Consider the following 26483-nt stretch of genomic DNA (forward strand, 5'->3'; position numbering starts at 1 on the left):
TATCATTTTCATTTCAAGAATAGACCAAAATCACAAAATATAGGATTGTATAATTTTTTTATTATTTTACAAATATGGCTGACATTTGTGCTAAATGGGCAGTGTCTGGTGCTTAGGTGGTGCAGCAGAAGAATATGAAGAGAGGAGTGTGGTACTTTTAACTTGCCCAGGCTGTCTGTAAAAATCTGCCACTGGTGGGTAAAAAGATGCAGTCGCCTTAATACTTTCCAGAGGAGGCATGTGCTAGCTTGTGGTCTCTCTTGGCCAACAGGAGTTTTAAGCAACCGACAGAGGTCATTAAAGTGAAAATGTATCTAAAAACTGCAAAAAGGACTACAAATCCCCCCAAATATGGGCAGTGTAAGAAATTCAGTAGATTTAGTTTCGTTGTAGTTCTCCTGTAGCCACTAAATTCTATGAAATGTACTTTTAACTAAATATAAAACAAAAAAACCTGTTAACTGCAATAAAATAATATGATACTTACAATAAGGAAAAGAAAAAAAGATTAGTATCTGTATAGATAGACTACTGGCATATGTCATCAGTTTATCTGTTGAATCTAATGTGCATGTTATTAAATATTACAACAAATTAAACTAAAATGGTGTATGACTCAATTTAGGTAATTGCATATACTAGTCCATTTCATATAATTTTTCATTTCAAGAACAAACCAAAATCACAAAATATAGGACTGCACAATTTCTTTATTATTTTCTTGTTCATAACTGTTCTTATTGTTCTTATTTACAATATCTTTAAACGACTTTACTGGTATTTAGTTGACACAAAAGTGATATTTGGTTAAATTAAAAATTTTGAATATTTTTTTATTCAGTGCTTCAGCATTGAAAACCGTTCCCAATAACGTTCCAACCCCAAAATATAATATATATATAATATATAATATATAATAATATATACTCTTTCTTTAATTCCAGAAAACAACACACACTGTAAAAAATAAAATACAATAAAAATACATTTAAAAATAAACAAGTCACGTGATATAAAGTTGAAACATGTCAATGCAACAGACTGGCGATCTCTACAGGGTGTTTCCTACGTGTGAATCGGACCCACCGCGACCCCGAATAAATATAACGAGGTGGTAAAACAGACAATGAATGAATGTGAGTGCATGTGATTTCTTCTACCAGTCATGAAGTGGACAGATTAAACCACTAGATGGCAGCAGATGAACGTGTGTGGACTGTACAGTATATCGTGGAGAAAAGGGGCGTGGCTTGTGTCATCTGCTCTCCGGGAAGTGACTGTCAAAATATTTTAGTCTGAACCGACAGTCGAAGTGGGAATAACGACGGACTTTCTGCTCAGCAAAGATATTATTCGTATAATTAGTGTGAGGTAAGTATTTATGTGGTTTAAATGTAGCTGTTTCGGCTGGCTGTTAGTGCTATGGGAATATTTAAACACGAGTGTTTGGTCTAACACGGCTGAGTCATTTACTAAAACTGCTCCTTTTACAAACACTGAGGTAAAGTTTCATATTCAACATTCGTTTTTGCACTTTTCAGCGCGAAAGTAGAACATAACAGCTAATAATGTGCTATTACACTGCATTTCCAGTCGGGATAATTTCACTACCCACGTCCCAAACATACACCACATAGCCAAAAGTATGTGGACACCCCTTCTTAATAACTGAGCTCAGGTGTTTCAGCCACACCTGCTGCTAAAGTGCATGAAATACCAATAAAATAAATTCACTTACATCATTTCAACCTTGTGTCAACAATTTGGGCAAGGTTCTTTCTTGTTCCAACATGACCATACCTCTGTGCACAATGCAAATATTATTTGATAAGTTTGGTGTGGATGAACTTAATAGGCCTGTACAGAGCCCTGACCTCAACACCTTTAAACACCTTTGGGATGAATTGAATCATGAATTGAATGCAAATAGTAATGCACAGTTGCTTTAGGTTTGATAAACGACTGTGGCATGTGTAAAATAATGGAAATCATCCTGAGTAAGTTGTACACTTTTTAATCCTGAAAAATGTAATTTGACCACTGGTGTCCAAAACTTTGCGTACAAAATATGTTGTTGGCGTTACTTATTTAAAAAAATTCTTGAAGATGTAAGTGCTCAGGTGGCACAACAGTGTTTTTTTACACTAGCCCATTACTAAGATCCAGCAGTGCTAACGACCAGCCTGTCATCTACACAGACATGATTGGCTATCTCTGAGTGGATGGGTTGACCGAAGCCCTGCAGTTGATTGGCACTCAGTCCAGGGTATTCCTTCCTTTAAATTATGATATAAGATATTTAGTATGATAGTTGGTATCTGAACTGGTTTTTGGGCGGTACGTTGGCTCGGTGGGTAGCACTGTCGCCTCACAGCGAGAAGGTCCTGGGTTCGATCCCCAGGCGGCGCGGTCCGGGTCCTTTCTGTGCGGAGTTTGCATGTTCTCCACTTATCTGCGTGAGTTTCCTCCCACAGTCCAAAAACATGCAGTCAGGTTAAATGGAAACACTGAATTGCCCAATACGTAAATGGGTGTGTGGGGGTGTGTGTGTGTGTTTGCTTGCCCTGCGATGGACTGGCGTCCCGTCCAGGGTGTTACTGTGTGCCTTGCGCCCATTTAATTTAATTTAATTGGATAAGCAGATAAGAAAATGAATGAATAAATGAACTGGTTTTTGAAACCAGTATCTTAAACTTGTAAACACAAATAACTACACATGGAAATAAGTCTTGCTCTCTTTTGTGCAGGTTATGGCTATATTTGATGACTGCTCTGTGGTTTTGGACCTGAAGAATGTCTCTTATAAAGAGAAGAAGAAGTTAATGTCAGCTATATTAGACAATGGAGGGAACATAGCATATGTCGTGAACCAGAAGGTGAACACTGTGTTTGTTTTTTCTTCTGTCATTTTTTAAATGCTGTCAAATGTTAAGATCAAACAACATGTTATGAAATACCACTGATAAATATGTACGTTGCTAAAAGTTTGTGGACACCCCTCCTAATTATTGAGTTCAGGCATTTAGCCACATCCATTGCAGGTATGTTAAATGAAAAAATGGAAGGCTTCCAATTTGCAGGCAGTCGGAGGATTCCTGAGGATGCAAAATTGATGTGATAGTAGATTTTTAAATAGCAATTCCATTGTATTGCTTTACCACAGGTTGTCAGACTGAAAATTAGACATCTGACTCAAGGGTTTGAGTTACAGTCCATGTAAACATAGAAACAAATAGTTGCCATAATCTGATGTCTTGTATCCATCGTACCTAGACTACCCAAATGTTAAGGATGAAGCTTTTCGATTTTATTTGGAAGCAGGGAGAACCGTTCTGATTTGGAAATCACCGATCCTAACGTTAAAAAATTAAAGCTGCTTAAAATAAAGAAACACTGTTAATTATAGTGATAAATTAGAAGCCCAGGTGGGTATTTTATCTTTGTTAATGCCATAGCCATTTGCTCTCAGTAGTCAATAAACAATACATTATAATAGAATGGCTCTGGTGATCATGGCCAGAAGAAGGACGTTCCTGTTCCTGTCTATCTCACTAGCCATTTTTAGGCAACACTAGCCATTTCAGGCACCTAGGAGCTCATGTGTTGGCACTCTTCATAAAGATCTTCTTAATGCAATCACATTATCTGCAATTGGACAAGATTTGGTGGCTGGTTCCACTCGTCTCAAAAGAAGCACATGGTAACTCTTCTAGAAGAAGTGGTATGCTTGTGTTCTCTAGATGTGCTCCTCCTTATCATTGTACTTGTGTGCAAAGTCTGTTTAATTCAACCAAAAACAGAATAAATCGCTACGTCCTCTTTCCTCTGTCCTCTTTAGTGTTCCTTTGTGGTGGTGACCAGCCTAGAGAACCTAAGCTGCAGCAAGCAGAGGACTGTTCTGAAACACCAGACACCAGTGGTCAGCCCACAGTATGTGTGGAGCTGCCTGGAAAAACAGACGTTACTTCCTGTTGAGAAGCATATTTTAAAACCACAGGGCTCAGAGCCAACACCTGAACAGCTTTCACAAGCAGGTATTAACATCTCAACAAGTTTGCATAATACACACTCTAGTCTTTAATGCTGTACAGATTTATTTGTTATAAAGATGGTTTGAATGTGTCTTGATTCATGATTATGCAAACATAGGTGTGTGTGTGTGTGTTGGGGGTTGTTCAAGGGACCAGAGAGCAATCTGTGACCGTCTCAGGTTAATCTAAGTTATGTGATAGTTCTGGGTGTTTATGACTGTATGCTGAGCTGTTGATGATTTACTCTTCCTGGAAATTGAGTGGTGACTATAGAAGTGGGTGTGGAAGTCATTTAGAGAATGATCCACATTGTTTGTTTGCATGATTATGCAGAATACATTTTTAAATGCAGATTTTTTTTGTGGTTTTACTCATAAAGGGCTGAAGGTGTCCTTCCAGTTATCAAAAGGACTGATGTCCAAAGCTCACCAGCAGGAGCAATCAGAGGTTCAGGCACATGATGGCACATACCTGATAGAACCCAGGTGTGTTCTGGTTTTCATTCAAATTTGGTCTACCACAGTCCTGCAAGTCCTTAAAAGTCACTGTTTTTTTTTTTTCATAAATTAATAATTATTGGTTTTTAGAAAAGGGATGTATCAGCCTAATACTGATTATTAATAGTGGGCTAATGCAGGCTTAGACCAATTAAGTAATAGATCGAAATAGACATGTATTTTATCAATGTATGCAGCAAATGCAACTTATATTGACCGTTTTAGCCGAATTATGTGTGGGTGGGTCTTCATCTTGCCCATTGGCAAGAGAGACGCCTGTGCAAAAAAGCAGGGGCGAGAAGAGGAGGGCTGTGCATGTGTCGGAAGAGGCGTGTACCGCGATGTGCTCTCCTCAGATGCAATCTGGTATCTCTCAGCAGCGGAAGACAAAATTGAGTGCGCTAAATCGGGAGGAAAATGGGGATAAGATGCATTAAAAAAAGTAAAAACAATGTGATAAGGACGTCCCTAAAATATTACATTACATAACACTGACTGTTGTTCGTGCAGTGGTTTCCAAACAGAGTACCACTGTGCCCACAGTAAGGGGATCAGGATAATGCTAAAGTAATTAAATATATGTTTAAACTAAATAAACTGTCAAACTTGCCCTGTTAAATCATATTTAAATGTGTAAATATAAAAGTAAAATAACACTTTAATAACTTTAGAAAAATATTAGAGGTGTGAAAAGTGAAAATCATTAAAAAGTGCAAATGTTTAAATAAATAAATATGTTCTTTTTTCTGGTCCAGCACTTTATTTCTTTTCTGGGAACTCAGCTGGAGGCGCTGCACTTATCAGCACAGGCCCCATGTATGGCTCAAAGCTGAGCTCAACAACTTCTACCAATTGAGAACTTGGTTGTCGCAGGCATTCTTTATTACTGGCTGCAGATGTTATGTGTTTTTATTTTTTGGCTACCGCTTTCACTTCCCTTTACCTTTCTGTGGATTTTTCTCATCATATATAATTTCTGCAAAAATGCCATTGAGACCACAAATTTAGAATACATGAATCCAATACCTTTACATCTGAAGTAACATTAAAAATCGTATTAAACAAATGAGTGGGAAGTCGTATTTAATTTACAGCCTGTCATTTACAATGTCGACCACTTCTGTACAGTGTGTAATATATAACCACTTATTTTCAGATTTTGGAAGGAAAATAATCCTAATGTATCAGAATTCCCCTCACATTTTCAAGTTGCCAAATACTCCATTTTCAGCAAGGTGAGTTTACATATGCTCCTAATACCACAAACCAGTCAATATGCATCTAAAATGAATTTCTGTTTTACCCTTAAATGCTTTATGTTTTCGGCTCAGCTCAATAAATGGTCAGTCCTCGAGCTACAGAGTGCCAAAGGCCAAGCTGGGCAGGAGTATCGTGTTGTGAAGTCTGTCGTGCATGAGGATGAGGTGCGGTTATCTGAACCTTACAATTTTCTACCAGGAAGCTATACATGTTTTTCTAAAGTTAAAGCAAAAGGTTGACGCTTTGTTTCTGAATATTTTACAACACTGAAACCACTAGAAACTATCAATGCATTAGATTGTTTTATATCCTTGCCCTGATCTTCACCTTGACACAATTTCCACAGTCAGTTCCTTGAACTTTGGGGCTCGTTTTAGTCCTGCTAATGCAGTGTACATTTTGGGCTCTCAGGTGTGTCTTTTTCTAAACTATGTCTGTTTAATTCAAATTGCAACAGGTGAACTCAGCTTGAGTTCTAGACACACCTATGGGATATTTAAAGTAAACAGGATATACAGTGCCATAGCAAAGAGTTGGATTTCTTAATAAAGGATTTTTAATTCACTGTAGTGTTAGTGTAGATTAACTAGTAAAAATGGCAATTATTTTAATGCAACATCAAATCCATAACCCAGTGAAGTGTGCAAAAATTCAAGAGGTCTTAATACTGTCTAAATCCGATGTACATGCAGAGGATAGGATTAGTATATAGATTATGACAGTAGTGATGAATAAACCACAGCTTGGTGATCGTATTGGGTTTTTTTGGTTTTTTTTTTTGTATTATTACAGAAGACTGTAATGATTGATAAGGAGATGCGCAGCTCCAGCTCTGAGGATGCTCTGGACATGTATCTCATAATGAATAAAGAGCTGCAGGACCAAGGCTTTACACAGACACAAACACTTCCTTCATGGGCCGAAAAACTGGCCTCCAATGGCCTCCAGCAGGTCAGTGCAAACAAGCTATACTCATATGCTGACTAGTTTTTAATGAGTGATGAGCAGTAACGTTTCCTAATCATGATAGCCGCAAGAATATCCCTACAGCTTTAGGTTTTTATTAAACTTGGTTTTTAAAAGAACATTGTTGGAGAAGTACTAGTAGTTTGAACATGTTGGTTCAAATTCTTGACTGATCTTACATTGTGTAATTAACAGCTTTTGTTGGAGGAGAAGCTAAACTGCGGTACAGTCTCACAGGAAGTAGGTGTCTTTTTGGAACTCATCTGGAAAGAAGCTCTTGGTTCACTAAACAACATCCTGAATGTCCCTGTCACCAGCATCAGTCTCAATGATGTAAGACTGATCAAATAGAATATATGCAGACTTAACCCAATCAGAATTAAAATATTCTATAAATAAACTAAGAGCTAGCTGCTTTGAATTAGTACATCTTTAGTAATTCTAGGTGTATAATAGATAAACTGTGTGTGTGTGTGTGTGTGTGTGTGTGTGTGTGTTTATGCAGGTGAGCAGGGTTGAAGGTTTGCTGCTGCAGGCACAAAAAAATCAGAACGAGGATGTGGTCGCTGCTTTACTGGATGAGGTCAACACCCTGTTACCTCTTAATATACCAGAGCCTGATTCTAAAAACAAGCTTGTGTCTCAGAAACTCGATCTCTGCCAGGTAATGATCACCTTTAGTTCTTTCTATACATGTAATGATAGACATCTATCAATTAAACCCTGGACACAGTGGATTTATTTGTAAGTGCTGCATACAGAAAATGTTTATCCTACTGTCCGTTCTAATGAACATTGCAGTTTTTTTTTTCCCTTTAACCCGTTGTCCGACACTCAAAAGTATCACATAGCCACTCAGAATGTATCATGCAACACTATATATGCAACATACAATACATGCAAAGTCAATTCCTGACACTGAGGAGGATGTTACACAATGATGATGTATAGAACAATATATTTTGTTATGAGAGGGTAATTATGCTGGACTGTCGCCTCACAGCAAGAAGGTCCTGGGTTCGAGTCCCAGATGTAGAGGTCCGGGTCCTTTTGTGTGAAGTTTGCATGTTCTCCCCATGTCTGTGTGGGGTTTTCCCCACAGTCCAAATACGTGCAAGTGAGGTGAACTGGAGATACAAAATTGTCCGTGACTGTGTTTAACATTAAAGACTTAAACTGATGAATCTTGTGTAACCAGTAACTACCTGTCCTGTCATGAATGTAACCAAAGTATGTAAAACATGACGTTAAAATCCTAATAAATAAATAATAATAATATAATAATCATGCTGGCCCACTACTGCTGGGATCCTGTCCATGGCGTGTTACCGCATTGTGCCCAGTGATTTAAAGGAAACCAGACCCACTGCAATCCTGACCAGAATAAAGTGCTTTTAGAACATGAAATGACCTGAAATATCTTAATCAAATGTAATGGTGAGGTTGTACTGGTAACCTAACAGACTGCTTTTTTAAGGATGGTGAGTGATCTTGAGGAGATACAGACAATTAAGGCAATTTGGCTAACCCTAAAGTATGTGCAAAAATGGGTACTGGGTAACTGTAAACGTGGGTGTTTGATTCAGTAAGGTTTTATTCTCGTAACACCATAAGCCTTAATACAATCATATTTGCATCTCCAGCTAATCCGAGACATCCTAAACATGACTGAGCTGACTTTGGGTAACCCAGATCCATCCTCTCTGGGGAAGTATCGTGCCCTGAGGTGCAGTGTAGAACAGATGGCCCCGGAAAGTCCAGAGTTTCGGTCTGTCAGCCAGCTTTTACAGGATAGGTATGAATAATATGAATTCCACCTGGCTCTATTGGAGCATTTACATTTCTGTTTGGTTTTTCAGTTTGTGCTTTTGATTTTAAATGCATGTGCATGGGAATTGGTTGTCTAGGCCAGCTCAGGTCCAGCAGATACTGCGTGTGAATCGAGGGGCAGAACTTCATATGTTTAAAGAGGAGCTGGGTAACGTTAGGAACCTTCTTCATTCCAGTGCTCCCAGCAGCTTTGTAGGAATCCTGTCACGGTAAGAATCAGTTTCTTTTTCTTTCTTACACACAGTGTATCAGTGTTTAACAAGTCTCTGTTAATACAGGGTTACCTTGGTACTGCCTTAACGGTATTGCACTGTTGTTGTTTTTTATGTTAGCTTCATCTTTTCTCAACTTAACACAAATTTATTGGAGTAATTTACTCTAGTGATTCTTTATTATGGACTCAATACAAGAAAGATTAATCTTGCAGCTATTTTCTCCTGTTTGGGATTAGTTTAACATGGAGAGATTAAGTAATTAGATGATTCAAATAATGCACTGTCTGTGTTTGTTTTATCCTGGTTGGGGTCATGACTGGCCTGGTTTTACCTAAAAAACACTGGCCGCAAGGCAGGAATCCTCGGGATGGGGCACACGGCTTTGGCCACCCCCAAAGGCATAGCCAATCATGTCCATATAGACTGAAATTTGTGTGTTATTAAACAATTTATTAGCAAGTTTATCAGCTGGCAACAGTCGTGCAGCTGGTATTTTTTTAGGTAAACGAATGTTAAAAAGTAGACTTTTAATAACATTTATTGCAGGTTCTCTGAAGCAAAAACGCTTTTTAATTCGCATTTTATTTCATTTTATTCCATAATAGATGATAACAATGTTAATCATTTTTACATTTGATTTTATTATTTTTGCTTTGCTCAGGGGTTTGTTGTTGCCAAGGGTTGGAGTAGAGCAGCATGGTATTCAAAGAACAGACATCGGAAATCTGGGAGGCGGCATCTACTTTAGTGACTCCCTAAGGTTAGTTTCCTCAGGTCATAAAATGCACACATTGAAATCTTATGTAAGATGACAACATTAGCATGAGTTATTAGCCATAGTTCAAGTGCTGACTTTGGTTGTGTTCTGTCTCAGCACTTCTGTTAAGTATTCCAAGCCCAGTGAGACCGATGGCACCCGGCTTCTGCTGGTGTGTGAAGTGGCTCTTGGTCAGTGTAAAGACATGCACACTAGGGACTTCACTCTGACCTCTGCTCCAGAGGGATACAACAGTGTGCACGGAGTCCGCAAGAGCCAAAAAATGCATTCTGATTTTGAGGTGTGTTGTGTTAAAAAAATAGTTTTTTTTATTTAAATTTTGTAGCTTAATTTAACATGTTGGCCTGTGTGTGTTTGTGCTGCTACAGGATGAAGAATATGTGGTGTATAATACAGACCAGGTCAGACTGAAATATGTTGTTCAGTACTCACTGGAGGAGGATCAGGTGAAGGAGTTTCAGCCTCACATTGACACATTTGTCAACTGGCATTCTTCACCAGGCCTTGACGTCTGTGAGTGTTCTAAATACTATATAACAGCATATACATATAATGTTGTTGTGCACATACAAGTAGTGACTGATTTTATCACCCTAAATGTAAATTAAAACATTTCCAACCCCCATTTGCTCCTTATGTTCCCCATTTGTCTAGTTATGTTCAGTTCCCCTTTTGTTAGAATAAGGACACTGGCACCGACCCCATACTGACCGAAGAGTGCTGAAACTATCCCTCTGACATGCGCATAGTATATTTTTACCTACCTTCATTGGCATATCATAGGGAGCTGTATCACTTTCATAGACACACTGTTTTTTATACTAAACTAGTTCCTAATTTTGAATGAAAAAGTTAAACCTACATGATGATCAATAGGAGTTTATATAAATTTGAGTTTTGTTTGTACTATTAGGTACATGATTTCTTTTTTTTATTATTCAGGCTTATTTAGTGATGAAGGAGAGGGTTTGGGTGTGACTAAGAACCCTCTGGAGAACGTTACTGCTGGTTTGTTGAACAGCATTGGTCAGACACTCCCTCTGCAAGCTGTCCATATAAGGTGTAAGCTTATGGACCTGCTCTCCCAGGTGAAGTATTACCTAGGACTGAAATAATGCTATTTTATCTTAAAAGTTTTCATAGCAGTAACCAACACATTTTAGGTGGCATGTATAGAATATAATTGTAATATAAATGTAAAATAATTGTAAAGAAGTCAGTGTTGTTGTCCATTCAATCATTAATTTAAAGAACAAAAAAGTATCTAATGACAAAAAAAACAACTTAAGTGGCGGCAGTATGCTCATTATACAAGACCAAATGAGATCCAAATATAAATCAGGGAAGAGAAAAAAAATGATTTAATGTATTAAAATTATGCAGAAACTACTATTACTTTCAAATCAGGTCCTAAGAATTGGTGAGATGTCTAATGTTAATTTAAATTTAAATGTCATTTAAATAAATAGACGCTTCTGAATATTATTGTTAATTCCATAATTTCTAACTCACACGGGCAGACCGAATATTATCAAAAGCACAACACTGTTGACATCCCCAAAACGAAGGTCAAATATGCAGCTGGGATAAAAAGATAAATAAAGAATCAAAACCACCTCCTGTTATATCCAGAGTTTCACAGCTGAAATTTGGCAATCCTAATCGTAATCTTTTTCATTTACACAAGACTACTTTTTAACATGCATGCTAAATCCCAAATTTCATCTTTTTCATTACCAATGTACTCTGTGTGGAAGAGGACTTTAATCCATTCTGGAATTTATATCATACACTACATGCCTAATAGAGTAGCATTTAGTAAAATATGTTTGTTATAAGTTTATTTACCTTCCAGAATATTTTCTTTTCATGATTTCTGTAGAATTTATGTGATTATATAATAATCCTGATGAAATTTCACATTTTCACTTGTCTTTATCCTTGTGTTAACAGGTCATCATTTTCCAGACTTATACAAACAACAGTGATGTTCCTATAGAGGCGAAGTATGTGTTTCCTTTAGAAGAGACAGCAACAGTGTGTGGTTTCGAGGCCTTTATTAATGGAAAGCACGTTATTGGAAAGGTGACTGTTCTCCTCTTGCAGTTCCTTTTAACTAGCCCTCTGCTACCATTGATTATTAGTTTTTACGGCCTCTCTATTCGTGTTATTATGTAATCTCTCTCTCTGTCTGTCTCTTCATTTCTTTCTTACAGGTCAAGGAAAAGGAACAGGCTCGTAAAGAATACAAGCAGGCTATAGAAAAAGGCCATGGAGCCTACCTGATGGACCAGGATGCACCTGTGGGTTTCTCTTTATACCAACATGCATTTAGACTGTACACATTGTCTTAGCCTTCATATGTTTTCCTAAAATCCTATAAGAGATTCGTTGTTGGTATGTGTGTGTTTCAGGATGTGTTCACCATTAGCGTAGGGAATCTCCCCCCAAGAGCCACAGTGCTGATCAAAGTGACCTTCATTACCGAGCTGGTTGTCAGAGCAGGCAACATCGTCTTCTCTCTGCCGGGCAGCGTGGCTCCGTGGCAGCAAAGTGCTGCACTGAATCAGAAAACACAGGTACACTGGGACTACATGGGAAATCATGTATTTAATACCAAGCATGTATTTAATGTGTCCACTATCTTCTCACTGGTGCAGCATAGCATGTACTGAATTTTGCCATCTGACTCCAGTATCGGTTTGGCATGTTTGTTAGGCTCTGCACCTAATTAAGCTGCGTTCACACATTATCAGTCGTGATTGTATTTTTTGGTCAGCACCTTTTTTATAACTTTAATAAGATACCACATCTATTTCGATGGATAATTTAAAAGCCATGGCATGTCAAAACCCCAAGTGTCTGGATTGCACTAGATGTTATTGGAATTTTGCCTGAAACTGGGTTCTAGGGTCAGATTAGACAAAGCAGTGTGCCAGTAAACACTTCAAGTGCATCATATTTTAAAAAGTTAGTCATTCTTCATTGCATATCAAACATTTTAAAGCATGCTCAGATGACACAGAAGCCTAACACGCAAACACAGCAGAGTGTTTGTACTCTCAAGTTTGAATCTGAGCAGAGATACCGACCTGGTCATGTTTGAGAGAGGGAGGGACAGATAGAGTCTCTTCCTGCTGCTGCTGCTGCTGCTGCGATGTGTGAGTGGGGACGGGGTGACTTGGCTCTGTGTGCAATACTGCTCTGTGTTGATATTTAGAAGCAGTTGCAGATTGGACATGTCGTAGAGGGCATGTGCTGATCCAGCTCTGCTATATCAGAACGAGGGTTATGCAAGCGACATTAGATACACTATTGAAAATGACCAGATTGTGAGATAACGAGGGAAAATCCAGATTTTTTTTAAGCTTGATATAAATATAGAACATAGACAAACTGTATCTATGAACTGAAATGACAATGCTTATGAACTGTACTTTCTGGAATACCCTGCCCCACTGCCAACACTATTAACCTGAATAAGGGCTAATAATAACCACTTAAGTTGTTACAATGTCGTGCCTTTGCGTCCTAAAAATCCTAAAAATATTATATAATATCATGAAAACTTGCTGTGTGCTACAAACTGCTTCTAAAAAAAATAAACATTTGAAGTTTATATTGTGTATATCAGAAAATGGTGTGTTTGTGTTACAGTCTACTGTTGAAAAAATCTGTGTGAACGAGCTTCAGCCAGATGGGTAAGAATCACATGATGGACATTTTTCCTTTATTCTTGTATATCCATGACTAACCACCTTTTGCTTTTTGTAGAGAATTCTCTTTGAGCATGTCCATTGAGATGCCTTATGAAATCCAAAACCTGGAGTGCTCACATCGCATTAAAATCAAGGTACGTGTGCTGTGTTCATAGTAACATAGTAATGTGTATCTGGTGCAGCAGTGTTGTTGGGAATTTTTAAACAGCACCATGTGATTTGAAACTTTCCTTATATAAAAGCCTAGAGCAGGATTACCACACATTTCATTACAAATAGCTCTCATGTCTATTTGTACACATTCTTGTCCTGTAGGTCAGGGTTTGTCAAACCCTGGGTCTCGACCCTTGGGTGGGTCACGAGCCAAAAATGGGTCGCAGAGAAAAATAATAAAAAATTATTAAACAAATTTTAACAGGCACATAAACACGAAATGAACTTGTCCACATACGGTACCAGTCAAAAGTTTGGACACACTTTCTCATTCCTGTGGTTTTTCTTGATTTTTTTTTTATTTTCTACATTGTAGATTAATACTGAAGACATCCAAACTATGAAGGAACACATATATTTTAGATTCTTCAAAGTAGCCATCTTTTGCTCTAATGACAGCTTTGCACACTTTTGGCATTTTCTCAATCAGCTTTATGAGGTAGCCACCTGGGATGGTTTACAATTAACGTTTGTGCCTTGTCAAGAGTTAATTTCTGGAATTTCTTGCTTTTTTAATGTGTTTGAGACCATCAGTTGTGCTGTGCAGAGGTAGAGTTGGTAAAGAGTTGGTGTTCCTTCATAGTTTGAATGTCTTCAGTATTAATCTATGTATCAATGTAGAAAATAAAAATAATCAAGAAAAACCATTGAAGGGAAGGTGTGTCCAAACTTTTGACTGGTACTGTATGCCCCCATGTGAAGGCATTATGTTACATCTTGTAAACCACAGTGGGACCAGATTGCCAGTATTTTCATTAATTAAGTAAATGTTGTTTTGTGTTTTGTTTTGGTGCATTGTTTGTGTTGCCAGGGTCGTGGTAAAAATAATGGACAACATGTGGGTTTGCTTGAAAAAAAGTTTGAAAATCCCTGCTATAGGTGACCCTCTTAATTAATTAACAAGGTAGTGGTGGTAAAAAAGTGTAGAAAGCAACATATAAGGTCCAGTCAGCAATTGTACAAGCACAAAAAAGTACAAAAGTAATTGTACACTCCCAATTTCTTTGTTGGGGGTAGCTCATAAAATATTCACTGTGAGTATATAATATATAGGTAAACCTTATTGTCTGGTAAGTGTATGCAATTTACATGTTAATTTGTTGTGGGTTTTTTTTTTTTTTTTTTTTAGAAAACAGATTGTAATGCTGTCGTGAACACACTACCGGAACAGACTCTCAGCTCTGATGGTTTCCAGCTCAGCTTTACTCTGTCACAGATCCATATGCCGAGAATGTGGGTGGAGAAACATCCAGAGAAGGATACTGAGGTTAAAAGAGATATGCATGTCCTGGTCAAATTTAATAGTAAATAAACCATGCATATGAATAGTTTAGCTTTAACTCTGTGTGTTTTATTTGTGCAGGCCTGCATGCTGGTGTTTTATCCACAATTCGAGAGCGGTGATGCTTCTTTATCAGGTGTGAGTGATGTGGTAATTGTGCTGGACACATCAGAGTCCATGCGAGGAGAGGCCATGCTAAACGCACGCAGGCTTGCTCTGAAGGTTCTTAACTCACTGGATCGTTCACTGAAGGTCAACATCATTCTGTTTGGGACAGGTTAGTATTGACCGAAACAGCATCATCTTGGGTGTGTCTGGAAAATTAGTTCATTGTTCATTGGGAACTTTTTCCTTGCAAAGTCAGAGATGAATTACTAAGATAAATCACACTGCAGTATATAGTACATTTAAATACTGTGGGTCTGTCCGAAATGTAGTGAACTCAGCATTTTACGTCATCCTATGCATGCTTCCTAGAAGAAGTCTGTCTAGATTCTTAGATGCCTTAAATGCTGCGAACTAAAGTGTCTTATTTCGAAGCAATAATCTGACTGAATAATGAGGGAGCATCCAGTGCTTCCTTAGCGGTAAGGGCTATCCCAGCATTCAGTGCGGCACAACTTTTCTCACAAAAAATTACAAATACGGCAGATGAATGTGGAAGTTCTTTTCAAATATAAATAAATTAGCGTTGATTTTTAGTTTGTATAAAGGTGTACAAGTGTAATTTCTTTGCAAATGTGTGCTTGTCAGTAACAGATTAACCATGTTGGTACACAGAGGGAGATGTTAGCTGGCATACTAGTGGGTTGTGCCGCCTCAGCCCATTGGTTTGAATGGCCTGAGGCTAACTATGTTAGCTTAGTAATAACTGTCTAAGTGGTGCGTCTAAATAATCTCCCTTATAAGTTCAATGTCTTATTAGAATCCTCTCTACTTAGGCAGCTGTCAAGGTAGGCAGTAGGTATCAAGGCAGCTGACTAGGTTTTTGAACCAACACACTGTCAGACTTGTGTGTGAATGGAAGGGTTGGCATGCTTTGGGGCATTCATTAATTTATTTAAAAATTATTTTATTCTTTCATTGTTGGGGTTACAGTTAGTCCTGCAACACTTGGAAACACTGGATGCAAAGCAGTACACACTGGGCAGAGAACCAGTCTATCACAGTCACACTCACATGTTCACTTAAATGTAGATGAGAATAATGTTAGAAAGCCAGTTTACCTTTGCCTCATTCTTCTAGGGTGGTTTCGACAAACAAGGCAAATAGTTTTTCATCACTTTGTACATAATTGTGCAATTTTTGATTGACCACTTTGCACACTTTTGCTCATTTAAAAATGCAAGAATCTGCGATATCAGGACAATATAAATGTTTTTGTTGTTTAACAGATTACAGACAGGCCTTTCCATCACCGATGGTGCTTCAGGAGGCTTTTGCAGAAGCCAAGAATTTTATTATGGTAAGCACTTACTCTCAAAGGCTATGTAGCCATTTGTCTACACAACACCCTTTAAAACATGCTTTGTTTTGCACCACTGAAAAATCCAGTTCTCAAGTGAATTACTATCCATGTCCAGATGGTTGTTTTTACTTAAAATAATGGCATGGCATGTTTTACATTTTGATTTTTGGCATTTAGCAGACGCTTTTATCCAGAACGACTTACAAAAGTGCTTCCATAGTGAACATTACCTTACTCTAGTTTAACCCTTTGATGCACAAGTTAAGCAAACCCCTTCTAATGCATTTTTGACCCATGTTGTGCATTAGAAGGGTAGTGATACAAAAAAGATTTATATTAAAAAAGCAAAAAATATAAAACTGAAATGAGGATTTGTGATGATCAAAAACAAGTTAATTGAAAAATTCATGGAAGCTTGAATGACGAAATTAATTTATTGCAAAGATATAGAAAATAAAAACTCAGTTGGGTCACTTTTGACCCAGGTTGTGCATCAAAGGGTTAAGTAGACAGAATACAAATTTGCTAAAACAAAGACAAGGGAAGCTCGTTCCACCACTTGGGTGCAAGTACAGAAAAGAACCTTGATGATGCTTGTCTTCCTTGAGTTCTGGGTGGAGCATCAAGTCGAGCGAGACTAGTAGCACGAAGGTTGCGTGGTACAGAGCGGGGTTTTATAAGACCTCGAAGGTAGCTTGGGGCTGGTCCATTTTTGGCTTTGTAGGCGAGCATCAGTGTTTTAAACTGAATGCGTGCAGCTACAGGAAGCCAGTCAATAGAGCACAGCAGTGGGGTGATGTGGCAGTGTTCAGGTTGGATGTTTTGGATTTTGCAACACCATAAGGCTTCAACGTTTAGAACTGGCTTTTATTTTGCTGTATGAAAAATCTTAGTTGTCTTTTTAGTACTTAATTCATATGTTTATTTAATGTGTTCATATGTTTTTGTTGCGTTAATTTTAATTAATGTTGCTACTTTCACCCTTAGTCCTCATCTGCCATTGGTGGCAGCACCGAGCTGTGGAGACCTCTGCGCAGCCTGAACTTACTGCCTCCTTCTCATGGTATCAGGAATGTGCTGATTCTTTCTGATGGGCATGTGCAAAACCAGCCACAGACCCTGCAGCTGGTCAGAGAAAACGCCAAGCACACACGACTCTTCACCTGCGGCCTCAGGTCAGCGGGGATGCTTTATTTAGCTAAATGCAAATAAACACAAAATTAAAGTAAAGCTTGTAAACCACATGGAACCTGGATTTCTAAATGAAACACTGATGAAATGGATTCTGACTTTCACGTAAATGATAATAATTAAGAGATTCATTTTACCTAAATTAGCACCCAAACAATTGTACTTGTCTTTATCAGCATAATCAATGACTGGCCAGTGTTTAAAGTTTAAAGCGGTAGATTCTGCTAGCACACCAGCGCTGAGATTCTGAGCTCCCCGGCTTGAATCTCAGCTCTGCTAACGGTCGGCAATTGGCAGTCAAGTCTGCTGGGTGAGAGAAGACCAGACTAATAAGTGGGTGGGGTATAAGCTTTGAACAATAAGCTTTGGGATCACCATGAGCCTGATCAAGACAAAGCAATTGGATGTGAATTAAGCAATTATTAGATGTGAATTTTTTTCTCTTAGCCCAACAGCTAATCGTCACATGCTGAGAGCCCTGGCACAGGCAGGTGGTGGAGCCAATGAGTTTTTTGACACAAAGACGAAACACACCTGGGCTGAGAAGGTGAGAGCAGCTCTAGTGTATAATAACTATCTGCTCTTAGTGTTAAATATGTACAGTGCTGGCCAAAAGTATTGGCACCCCTGCAATTCTGTCAGATAATACTCAATTTCTTCCAGAAAATGATTGCAATTACAAATGCTTTGATATTAAAATGTTCATTTAATTTGTCTTCAATGGAAAACCACAAAAAGAATTGTCAAAAAGCCAAATTGGATATAATTCCACACCAAACATAAAAAAGGGGGTGGACAAAAGTATTGGCACCCTTTGAAAAATCATGTGATGCTTCTCTAATTTGTGTAATTAACAGCACCTGTTACTTACCTGTGGCACATAACAGGTGGTGGCAATAACTAAATCACACTTGCAGCCAGTTAAAATGGATTAAAGTTGACTCAACCTCTGTCCTGTGTCCTTGTGTGTACCACATTGAGCATGGAGAAAAGAAAGAAGACCAAAGAACTGTCTGAGGACTTGAGAAGCAAAATTGTGAGGAAGCATGGGCAATCTCAAGGCTACAAGTCCATCTCCAAAGACCTGAATGTTCCTGTGTCTACCGTGCGCAGTGTCATCAAGAAGTTTAAAGCCCATGGCACTGTGGCTAACCTCCCTAGATGTGGACGGAAAAGAAAAATTGACGAGAGATTTCAACGAAAGATTGTGCGGATGGTGGATAAAGAACCTCGACTAACATCCAAACAAGTTCAAGCTGCCCTGCAGTCCGAGGGTACAACAGTGTCAACCCGTACTATCCGTCGGCGTCTGAATGAAAAGGGACTCTATGGTAGGATACCCAGGAAGACCCCACTTCTGACCCAGAGACATAAAAAAGCCAGGCTGGAGTTTGCCAAAACTTACCTGAGAAAGCCAAAAACGTTTTGGAAGAATGTTCTCTGGTCAGATGAGACAAAAGTAGAGCTTTTTGGGAAAAGGCATCAACATAGAGTTTACAGGAAAAAAAACAAGGCCTTCAAAGAAAAGAACACGGTCCCTACAGTCAAACATGGTGGAGGTTCCCTGATGTTTTGGGGTTGCTTTGCTGCCTCTGGCACTGGACTGCTTGACCGTGTGCATGGCATTATGAAGTCTGAAGACTACCAACAAATTTTGCAGCATAATGTAGGGCCCAGTGTGAGAAAGCTGGGTCTCCCTCAGAGGTCATGGGTCTTCCAGCAGGACAATGACCCAAAACACACTTCAAAAAGCACTAGAAAATGGTTTGAGAGAAAGCACTGGAGACTTCTAAAGTGGCCAGCAATGAGTCCAGACCTGAATCCCATAGAACACCTGTGGAGAGATCTCAAAATGGCAGTTTGGAGAAGGCACCCTTCAAATCTCAGGGACCTGGAGCAGTTTGCCAAAGAAGAATGGTCTAAAATTCCAGCAGGGCATTGTAAGACACTCATTGATGGTTACCGGAAGCGGTTGTTCGCAGTTATTTTGTCTAAAGGTTGTGCTACCAAGTATTAGGCTGAGGGTGCCAATACTTTTGTCCGGCCCATTTTTGGAGTTTTGTGTAAAATGATAATTTATTTGACTTTTTTTTCATTCTCTTTTGTGTTTTTTCATTGCAAGCCAAATAAATGAAGATATTAATACCAAAGCATTTGTGATTGCAATCATTTTCTGGAAGAAATTGAGTATTATCTGACAGAATTGCAGGGGTGCCAATACTTTTGGCCAGCACTGTATGTGTGTAACATGTGTCAAACACTGTTGATTGGCTGTTCTAGGTGAATTCTCAGGTGAGGTGCATGTCATCTCCAGGCTGCAGTTCAGTGGCAGTAAAGTGGCAGCAGTTCAATTTGGCAGCTCCGCCTCCTCTTCAAGCTCCCTCACAGCTCTGCGCACTCTTCAGTGAATGTCACACTCTGGTTTACGGCTTTGTGCCGCACTGCACTCAGGTATTTTTTTTAAACTGTTGTAAGTTTGCACGTAGGGCTGTCCTTATCGGCTGACCGGGCACCTACACAGACATGATTGGCTGTGTCTGAGGGTGGGAGCACCGAAGGGATTATTCATTACTGTGGAAATTACGGCTTCTGCTGAGTGGTTGAATGTGCTTAGGCCAAGACGGGGATTAATGGATAGCAGTGCGTGACTCTCTTTCATATGAGATAATAATCTCTGTGTGAACCCACCTCATGCAGGTGAGAAGAAGTGATTGGCTACTACACCTGTCAGAAAAGGTCTGTGTTAGGGTCAGGATAAGGGTCTAGCCTAGGAGATGAATGGAAAACTGCATAAATAGAACTTTTTAACAACTAGACTTTGGTCTGGACCAGAAAGATGGATTTAAAAATGTATTTGTAATCCACATCATGTGTTGTACTATTAGTCATTAAACACTCAGTATTTTTGGCACTCACGAGCTCAGTAATTTGTTTAGGCTACCCTGTTCGGCGATCTGAGTGGGCAGGAAATCCAGACAATGGTTTCTACTACAGAACTGCAGAAGACTAAAGGAACGGTAAGAAATGGACTCCCAAATATTATTAAATATTAAATTTTAAATCTACAGTCCCTGTTGTGATAGAGCATTTGGAAAAATATGAAAAATCATTACTTTGTAAAACATTTTCTCTAGATCTGTAGAGAAAATGCAATTATTTGCAATTATTTATTTATTTATTATTCATAATTTTGTGTTAACTTATTTCTGTAATAACTGTTATAACAATGCTACCAGATTTGTACCTAACATGTGTAATTGTGTCACATTACAAAGCAATTTCTGACTCTGCAGTACAACCTTAATTCTGTAATATTTTAAATTTAATTCCACATAAAATAAAAATATAGTCATTTCTTCTAGTGTTGATCTCATGTGTCTGTTTTTTGTGTTTTAGTTCCTTCACAAGCTAACAGCAAGAGCAGTCATCAGAGACTATGAGGATGGCAGTCTTGCTTCTAGTGAGGCAGAACATGAGGTATCCATTGTATAGTGACATTTATTACTTGAAACTTGATGAACCACATTTATGTATTGTGTAATAAATATGTAGATAATAGCTGGAAAAGTAAACGGCCCAGGAACTTCTACAATTTTAAACTTATTTTAAAATTGAAATGAATATGTGATAATTCTATGAATTCTGTGAATATGTAATAATTAATTTACTTATAACTTTATCTCTAGTAACAGTTTTATTGTGATCAGGGTTAAAAACAAAGCACTAATCTACTGCAGTGCATCACACATTTACCTATACACTTACTCACACATAGGAATATTATACAGTATCCAGTCCACCTACCTGCATGTTATGTGTAAGCAAACAATGAGCACTTGTATAAGACACTGCTCTGTCACATAACTTGTCATCTTCAAGTCAATATTTTTGCTTCATCTTTCTTTAAAGATGTATTTACCTATTTTGCTCCTGCTTAAAATATTTTAATGATTCAGTTACAGTAAAAAACAGACAGTCGTGTACTTTACATAATATCTTTTCCAAAACTGTTTTTTTCTGTTTTGTTCTGCTCCTTGTCTAGGAAAAGAAAGCAGAGCTGAAATCCTACATTATTGAGCTCAGTAAGGAGTTTTCCATTCTGTCCCAGTTCACCAGCTTTGTTGCCATCGAGGAAAGGGTATGATTGTTGCAAAATTTTCTTGCTCAAGATAACACATTGGTATTATTTGTAAGTAATATTCAAAAATAGCATGTTTGTTCAACCTAGTATATTCATATTGTATCTCATTATGATGTTGTGGTTAAACCTTAAAAATGGCAGTTCATGCTTTAAAAAAAAGTTTTTTTCACCAATAGTTGGTTACTGGTTTAGGAGGGTGGTTAAGGGGGACAATTTATCTAGATCATGAACACATACAGATATGAAATTAGACTTCTAATGTGTGTAGACAAAATTTTCAAGACTAATAGTTTAAATATTTATCATGTTTATATTTACTTAACATGTATTCTTTATCTTTTTACAGGACCAGGACCAGCCTGACTCTGGTTTCACTGATGTTCCTAAGATCATTGCCGAAGAGGATGTGGATATTCTGCCGTACATTGGCTGGACAGATGAGGAGAAGGTTTGTTTTGTTTATAAACAAATCCAAATAGCTACCGAATTGCATACTATTTCATGCATGTACATGTTTTTAAAGGTGTTTGGCTTTTAAGCTTTAATATGAACTAATTATACTGGCCACCAGATCATGTTAAAAGTGTACTATTTATTTCTGTGTGACCAAACTTTATGTGTATAGTCTAAGCTTATTTTTATTCAGTAGAACATTTAAACCTAGGGTTGCCTCACAGCAAGAAGATCCTGGGTTTGATTCTTATTATAAAATATTTGGGCCATCAGAAGGCATTGCATTAGAAACCATTGTGCTGCTGGGATAGAGTCACATGAGCTTAGGATTACCATTGTGTCCTAACAGAGTCCACCACTACATCAAGACAGGCAAAATTTTATAATCAACGTTTTGGTCAGTTTTTAATGAGAGTTGAATTGAAGTGAACAATAGAATTGAATTGAAGTGAACAATACTGGATTTAAAAGTATTCATAAGTTAACAGCTTTACTACATGTCATCACACATCTGATTATTATGTACATGTAAACACAGTCATTAAAGAAGCATATCCAAATGATTTTAAAGAAACAAATTCAAGGTTTTAAACCCCATGCAGTGGTAAGACCTTAGATGTGCAGTTTGCTAAAAGCCCTTCAATAAGGCTAATCTAAAGCCTATTATTATTATTTTATCCTGAAAAATTAAATCAGAATAATAGTAAGTTCTACAGCAATGATAAAGACTACATCACATTGAGTGGCTGCTAGTTCATATTCTCATATATATTCATTAAATTGACATAAAACGCCTTTAGAAATCCAACTACGCCAATGGTTAGGCTTTCACTATAGTGAGTGTCATTTTAGTGGGATAAACACGGACCTGGCAATCTCTTCCATCAACCTGCCAGGTAAGGCTCTTTCGATATAGCTACCCTTTTTGTAAAGCCCTTTGTTTTTGCATATGCATTAGAAAAACACACAATATGCATCATTTTATATACATGGTGTGTTACCTGTGCCTAAAGGCTCAAGTAGGGCCTAACACTGTCACCTCACAGCAAGAAGGTCCTGGGTTTGATTCCCAGGTGGAGCGGTCTGGGTCCTTTCCTTGAGGAGTTTGCATGTTTCCTCTGGGAGCTCCTGTTTCCTCCCACAATCCAAAGATATGCAAGTGAGATGAATTGGAGATACGAAATGCATGTGCATCACTTTGTTTGACATTAAAAACTTGAACCGATGAATTTTGTGTAACCAGTAATTAATTACCTAGCCTGTCATAAATGTAACCAAAGTGTGTAAAACGTGACGTTAAAATCCTAATAAATAAATTAAAAAAAGGCTCAAGCATAATACGCCTAAAAGTGGACGCAAGCAGTTTAGTCCATCTACCAGGAGTTTTCAAAACTGCCTCAGCCCGGTTTATCAAAAGCATTCATCAAGGCTTTTTAAGAGAACAAAAAACTTCAGGGTATTTTACACAAACCTTTTTTTTTTTACTTTTTTGTTCATCTTACTATTTTTTACAGGAAGAGCAAATACTTTGTGATGATCTAGAAGAAGAGGAAGAAGAAGAAGAAGAGGAAGATGAGTTTGATTATTGTAGTGCTGATGCATATGATGGTGAAATGTTGTTTGGCTCATGTGGTTTTTCATACAAGGAACTGACTGAAGAGGTTCCTAAAATGTCTCTCAAGATGGACACATCAATTGCATTGGAAGCATTTGGAGCATCACTTTCTTCTGAGCCTGTGTTCCAACAAGAGGCTCTACAATTATTTGACGAAACACCTGAATCTCAGGGCCCCTCTTCTATTCCAACATTACCCCATGCTCCTAGCTCTGTATTTAGAAAATCCTATATTGGATCAGTAAGGTCTAAGGCTTGTACAATTGACCTAAATGGGCCCAAGTATCATGATGATTATAATAAACCAACTGGTTTTGGAGCATCATCTTCTGCATTCGGCCGTTCTGCAGCTGGTTTTGCTTGGAAAAAGAGAGATGCTCCTTCTTTGGCGTCTGCTGCTCAATACAGGTCTTTTGCTGCTCCATGTCCTCCTCCTCCTTCCTTTTCTAATCTCTTTTCTACTGATTCTCAATACATTTCTACTGCTCTTCCATGTCCTCCTCCTCCTCCTCCCTTTTTTTCTCTTCTTTCTCTTAATACTCAGTGCATTTCTACTGCTCCTCCATGTCCTCCTCCTCCTCCTCCTCCATTTTCTTCTCCTATTCCTCTTGATTTGTCCTCACACGGCTATGCTCCTCTCATAGCTGGTCCTGCTCCTCTCATAGCTGGTCCTGCTCCTCCCATAGCTGCTCTTGCTCCTCTCAAAACTGGTCCTGCTCCTCTCATAGCTGGTCCTGAACATCTCATAGCTCGTCCTTATCCTCTCATAGCTGATCTTGCTCTCATGGCTGGTCCTCCAGGTCTTTCTTCTCCCACTGTATACGAGTCAAAGAAACGTCACAAAAAATGCAGGTCTCAACCTGAAATAGACATGCCACGCTCATATCATACAGGTAAGAAGCACCACATTACTAGTTGCACATCTTTCAGTGCTCATCACAATTCCTTCTTTCCCATCTTAGTGCAACCCTTGTACTCTTTTCTTTCTCCTCAGATAAAGCATACCTCAGACAGACTGTAATTCGTATGGACTGTCTCAAAGACATTTCATATGGAATTCTCAAAGCAGCTCCTCGGGAGTGCAGCATAATGCAGAGCGACGAAAGGCCAGAACAATTCAGAAGACCTGACGAGATCAACTGGGAAGAGCTTTTTGACCTTCAACAACAGGTACATGTATGGCAGTATGCATCACAAATATTCTTGCCACACTCATCTAAGTTTGATCATCTCTTACCTGTCCTATAAATATGTTTCATAATAGTGTAACCTAAATATCATGTAAATTTTTTGTCTTATTTCGGCCCTGTCCAACCTTTTTAGTGTTTGTGGCAGGCATCGAATTTAATGATTGTGTTTACAAATATAATCAAGTTGGTGAGCCAAAGCATTAGAAGTCATTTCTTTTTACTTTTGGTTGTTAAATAAAGGTTCGTGAGAAGGAACAAATCACAGATTCATGTTATTACTACATCTTAAAAATGTCCCAGCTTCTCAGAAATAGTGTAATTTGTAATTGAAGCAGTAAAATGAAGCACGAGTAAAGGACATTCTGTAATGTTGCATTATAACGTGTATGAGTGTTTTAGGATGTGACATAGAACATATTTTTGCCTAATTGGGTGGCACGGTGGCTAAGTGGGTAGCACTTTAGCCTCACAGCAAGAAGGTCCTGGGTTTGATCCCCAGGTGGGGCGGTCTGGGTCCTTTCTGTGAGGAGTTTGCATGTTCTCCCCTGTCTGCGTGGGTTTCCTCCGGGTGCTCCGGTTTCCTCCCACGGTCCAAAGACATGCAAATGAGGTGAATTGGAGACACTAAATTGTCCAAGACTGTGTTCAGTATAACCTTGTGTGAACTGATGAATCTTGTGTAATGAGTAACTACCGTTCCTGTCCTGAATGTAACCAAAGTGTAAAACATGACGTTAAAATCCTAATAAACAAACAAACAAACTTTATGCCTAATTAATAATGTAACCTCACATAGACAAAAACAAAAGTAAAATTAATAGCAGAATTCTTTGACAGAGCGGGGATTGCATCAGTAGAGAGGAAGTGTAATGCAATTGGGTAATTGGATATGATTAAAGTCGGGAGAAAAAGGGGAGAAATGCATGAACAAAAATATTTAAAAAATAATAATAATAATAGTAAATGAATAAATGTGCGTGTCCACATCGTAACAGTACCCAGTGATGCTGACAGAACTAGTGATACTACATGCAAGAAACAAAAAACAAGAATACGAATCGGAATTCCCATGGCAACGCTTTATTTTGTTTTCAGTTCTGTTCACTCACCTGTCTCCACCAGCTTGTTTTAGATTTGTCATTGGCTACACCCATTTCCAATTGTTTTGCTGATTATTTTGTGTATTTATACCCCTGGTGTTAAATTTGTTTCTGGCTGAGAATTGCAGTTTCTATATGCATTGCATTTAGTATCATGTTGTTTTTTTTTTCCTAGTTCTGTTCCTAATCCTAATCCTGTTATTTTGCCTGTGTTAGGTGTCCTTGATTTGTACCAACCCCTGCCTGATTATGCATTTGATTATGAATTTTGTCAGAATAATGTGTTTTCCTACCAAATGCATGTTTGTTCTGCCTCCTCTGTCCGCCCAGCATTGTACTTAGCGTGTTTGTTTGTTTATTACATTTACATTTACATTTTCAGCATTTAGCAGACGCCTTTATCCAAAGCGACTTACAGTACTGTGACAGCATACAGTCTGAGCAACTGAGGGTTAAGGGCCTTGCTCAAGGGCTCAACAGCAGCAACCTGGTAGTGTTGGGGCTTGAACCAGCAACCTTCTGATTACTAGTCCA

At 38.3% G+C, this 26483-nt stretch overlaps 1 protein-coding gene across 1 annotated transcript in view; it reads left to right on the top strand.

Annotated features, from left to right (window-relative positions):
• Nucleotides 1–1301: 1301 nt before the first annotated feature.
• Nucleotides 1302–26483, top strand: part of parp4 (poly (ADP-ribose) polymerase family, member 4) — a 29678-nt gene continuing 4496 nt past the window's right edge. The window contains exons 1-32 of the mRNA XM_063005583.1: nt 1302–1371; nt 2748–2876; nt 3839–4034; nt 4411–4516; nt 5685–5763; nt 5860–5952; nt 6581–6739; nt 6950–7087; nt 7260–7418; nt 8398–8549; nt 8662–8793; nt 9461–9559; nt 9674–9857; nt 9946–10090; nt 10520–10665; nt 11531–11662; nt 11794–11880; nt 11992–12156; nt 13235–13278; nt 13352–13430; nt 14639–14776; nt 14873–15068; nt 16186–16256; nt 17247–17434; nt 17898–17997; nt 19731–19901; nt 20387–20467; nt 20847–20927; nt 21493–21588; nt 21938–22039; nt 23559–24552; nt 24654–24829. Of these exons, the coding sequence (XP_062861653.1) occupies nt 2751–2876; nt 3839–4034; nt 4411–4516; nt 5685–5763; nt 5860–5952; nt 6581–6739; nt 6950–7087; nt 7260–7418; nt 8398–8549; nt 8662–8793; nt 9461–9559; nt 9674–9857; nt 9946–10090; nt 10520–10665; nt 11531–11662; nt 11794–11880; nt 11992–12156; nt 13235–13278; nt 13352–13430; nt 14639–14776; nt 14873–15068; nt 16186–16256; nt 17247–17434; nt 17898–17997; nt 19731–19901; nt 20387–20467; nt 20847–20927; nt 21493–21588; nt 21938–22039; nt 23559–24552; nt 24654–24829 (4815 nt within the window). The 5' untranslated portion in view covers nt 1302–1371; nt 2748–2750. The remainder of the gene's footprint in view (nt 1372–2747; nt 2877–3838; nt 4035–4410; nt 4517–5684; nt 5764–5859; nt 5953–6580; nt 6740–6949; nt 7088–7259; nt 7419–8397; nt 8550–8661; nt 8794–9460; nt 9560–9673; nt 9858–9945; nt 10091–10519; nt 10666–11530; nt 11663–11793; nt 11881–11991; nt 12157–13234; nt 13279–13351; nt 13431–14638; nt 14777–14872; nt 15069–16185; nt 16257–17246; nt 17435–17897; nt 17998–19730; nt 19902–20386; nt 20468–20846; nt 20928–21492; nt 21589–21937; nt 22040–23558; nt 24553–24653; nt 24830–26483) is intronic.

This window comes from Trichomycterus rosablanca, chromosome 12 (genome assembly GCF_030014385.1).
Source record: "Trichomycterus rosablanca isolate fTriRos1 chromosome 12, fTriRos1.hap1, whole genome shotgun sequence".
Classification (NCBI taxonomy): Eukaryota; Metazoa; Chordata; class Actinopteri; order Siluriformes; family Trichomycteridae; genus Trichomycterus; species Trichomycterus rosablanca.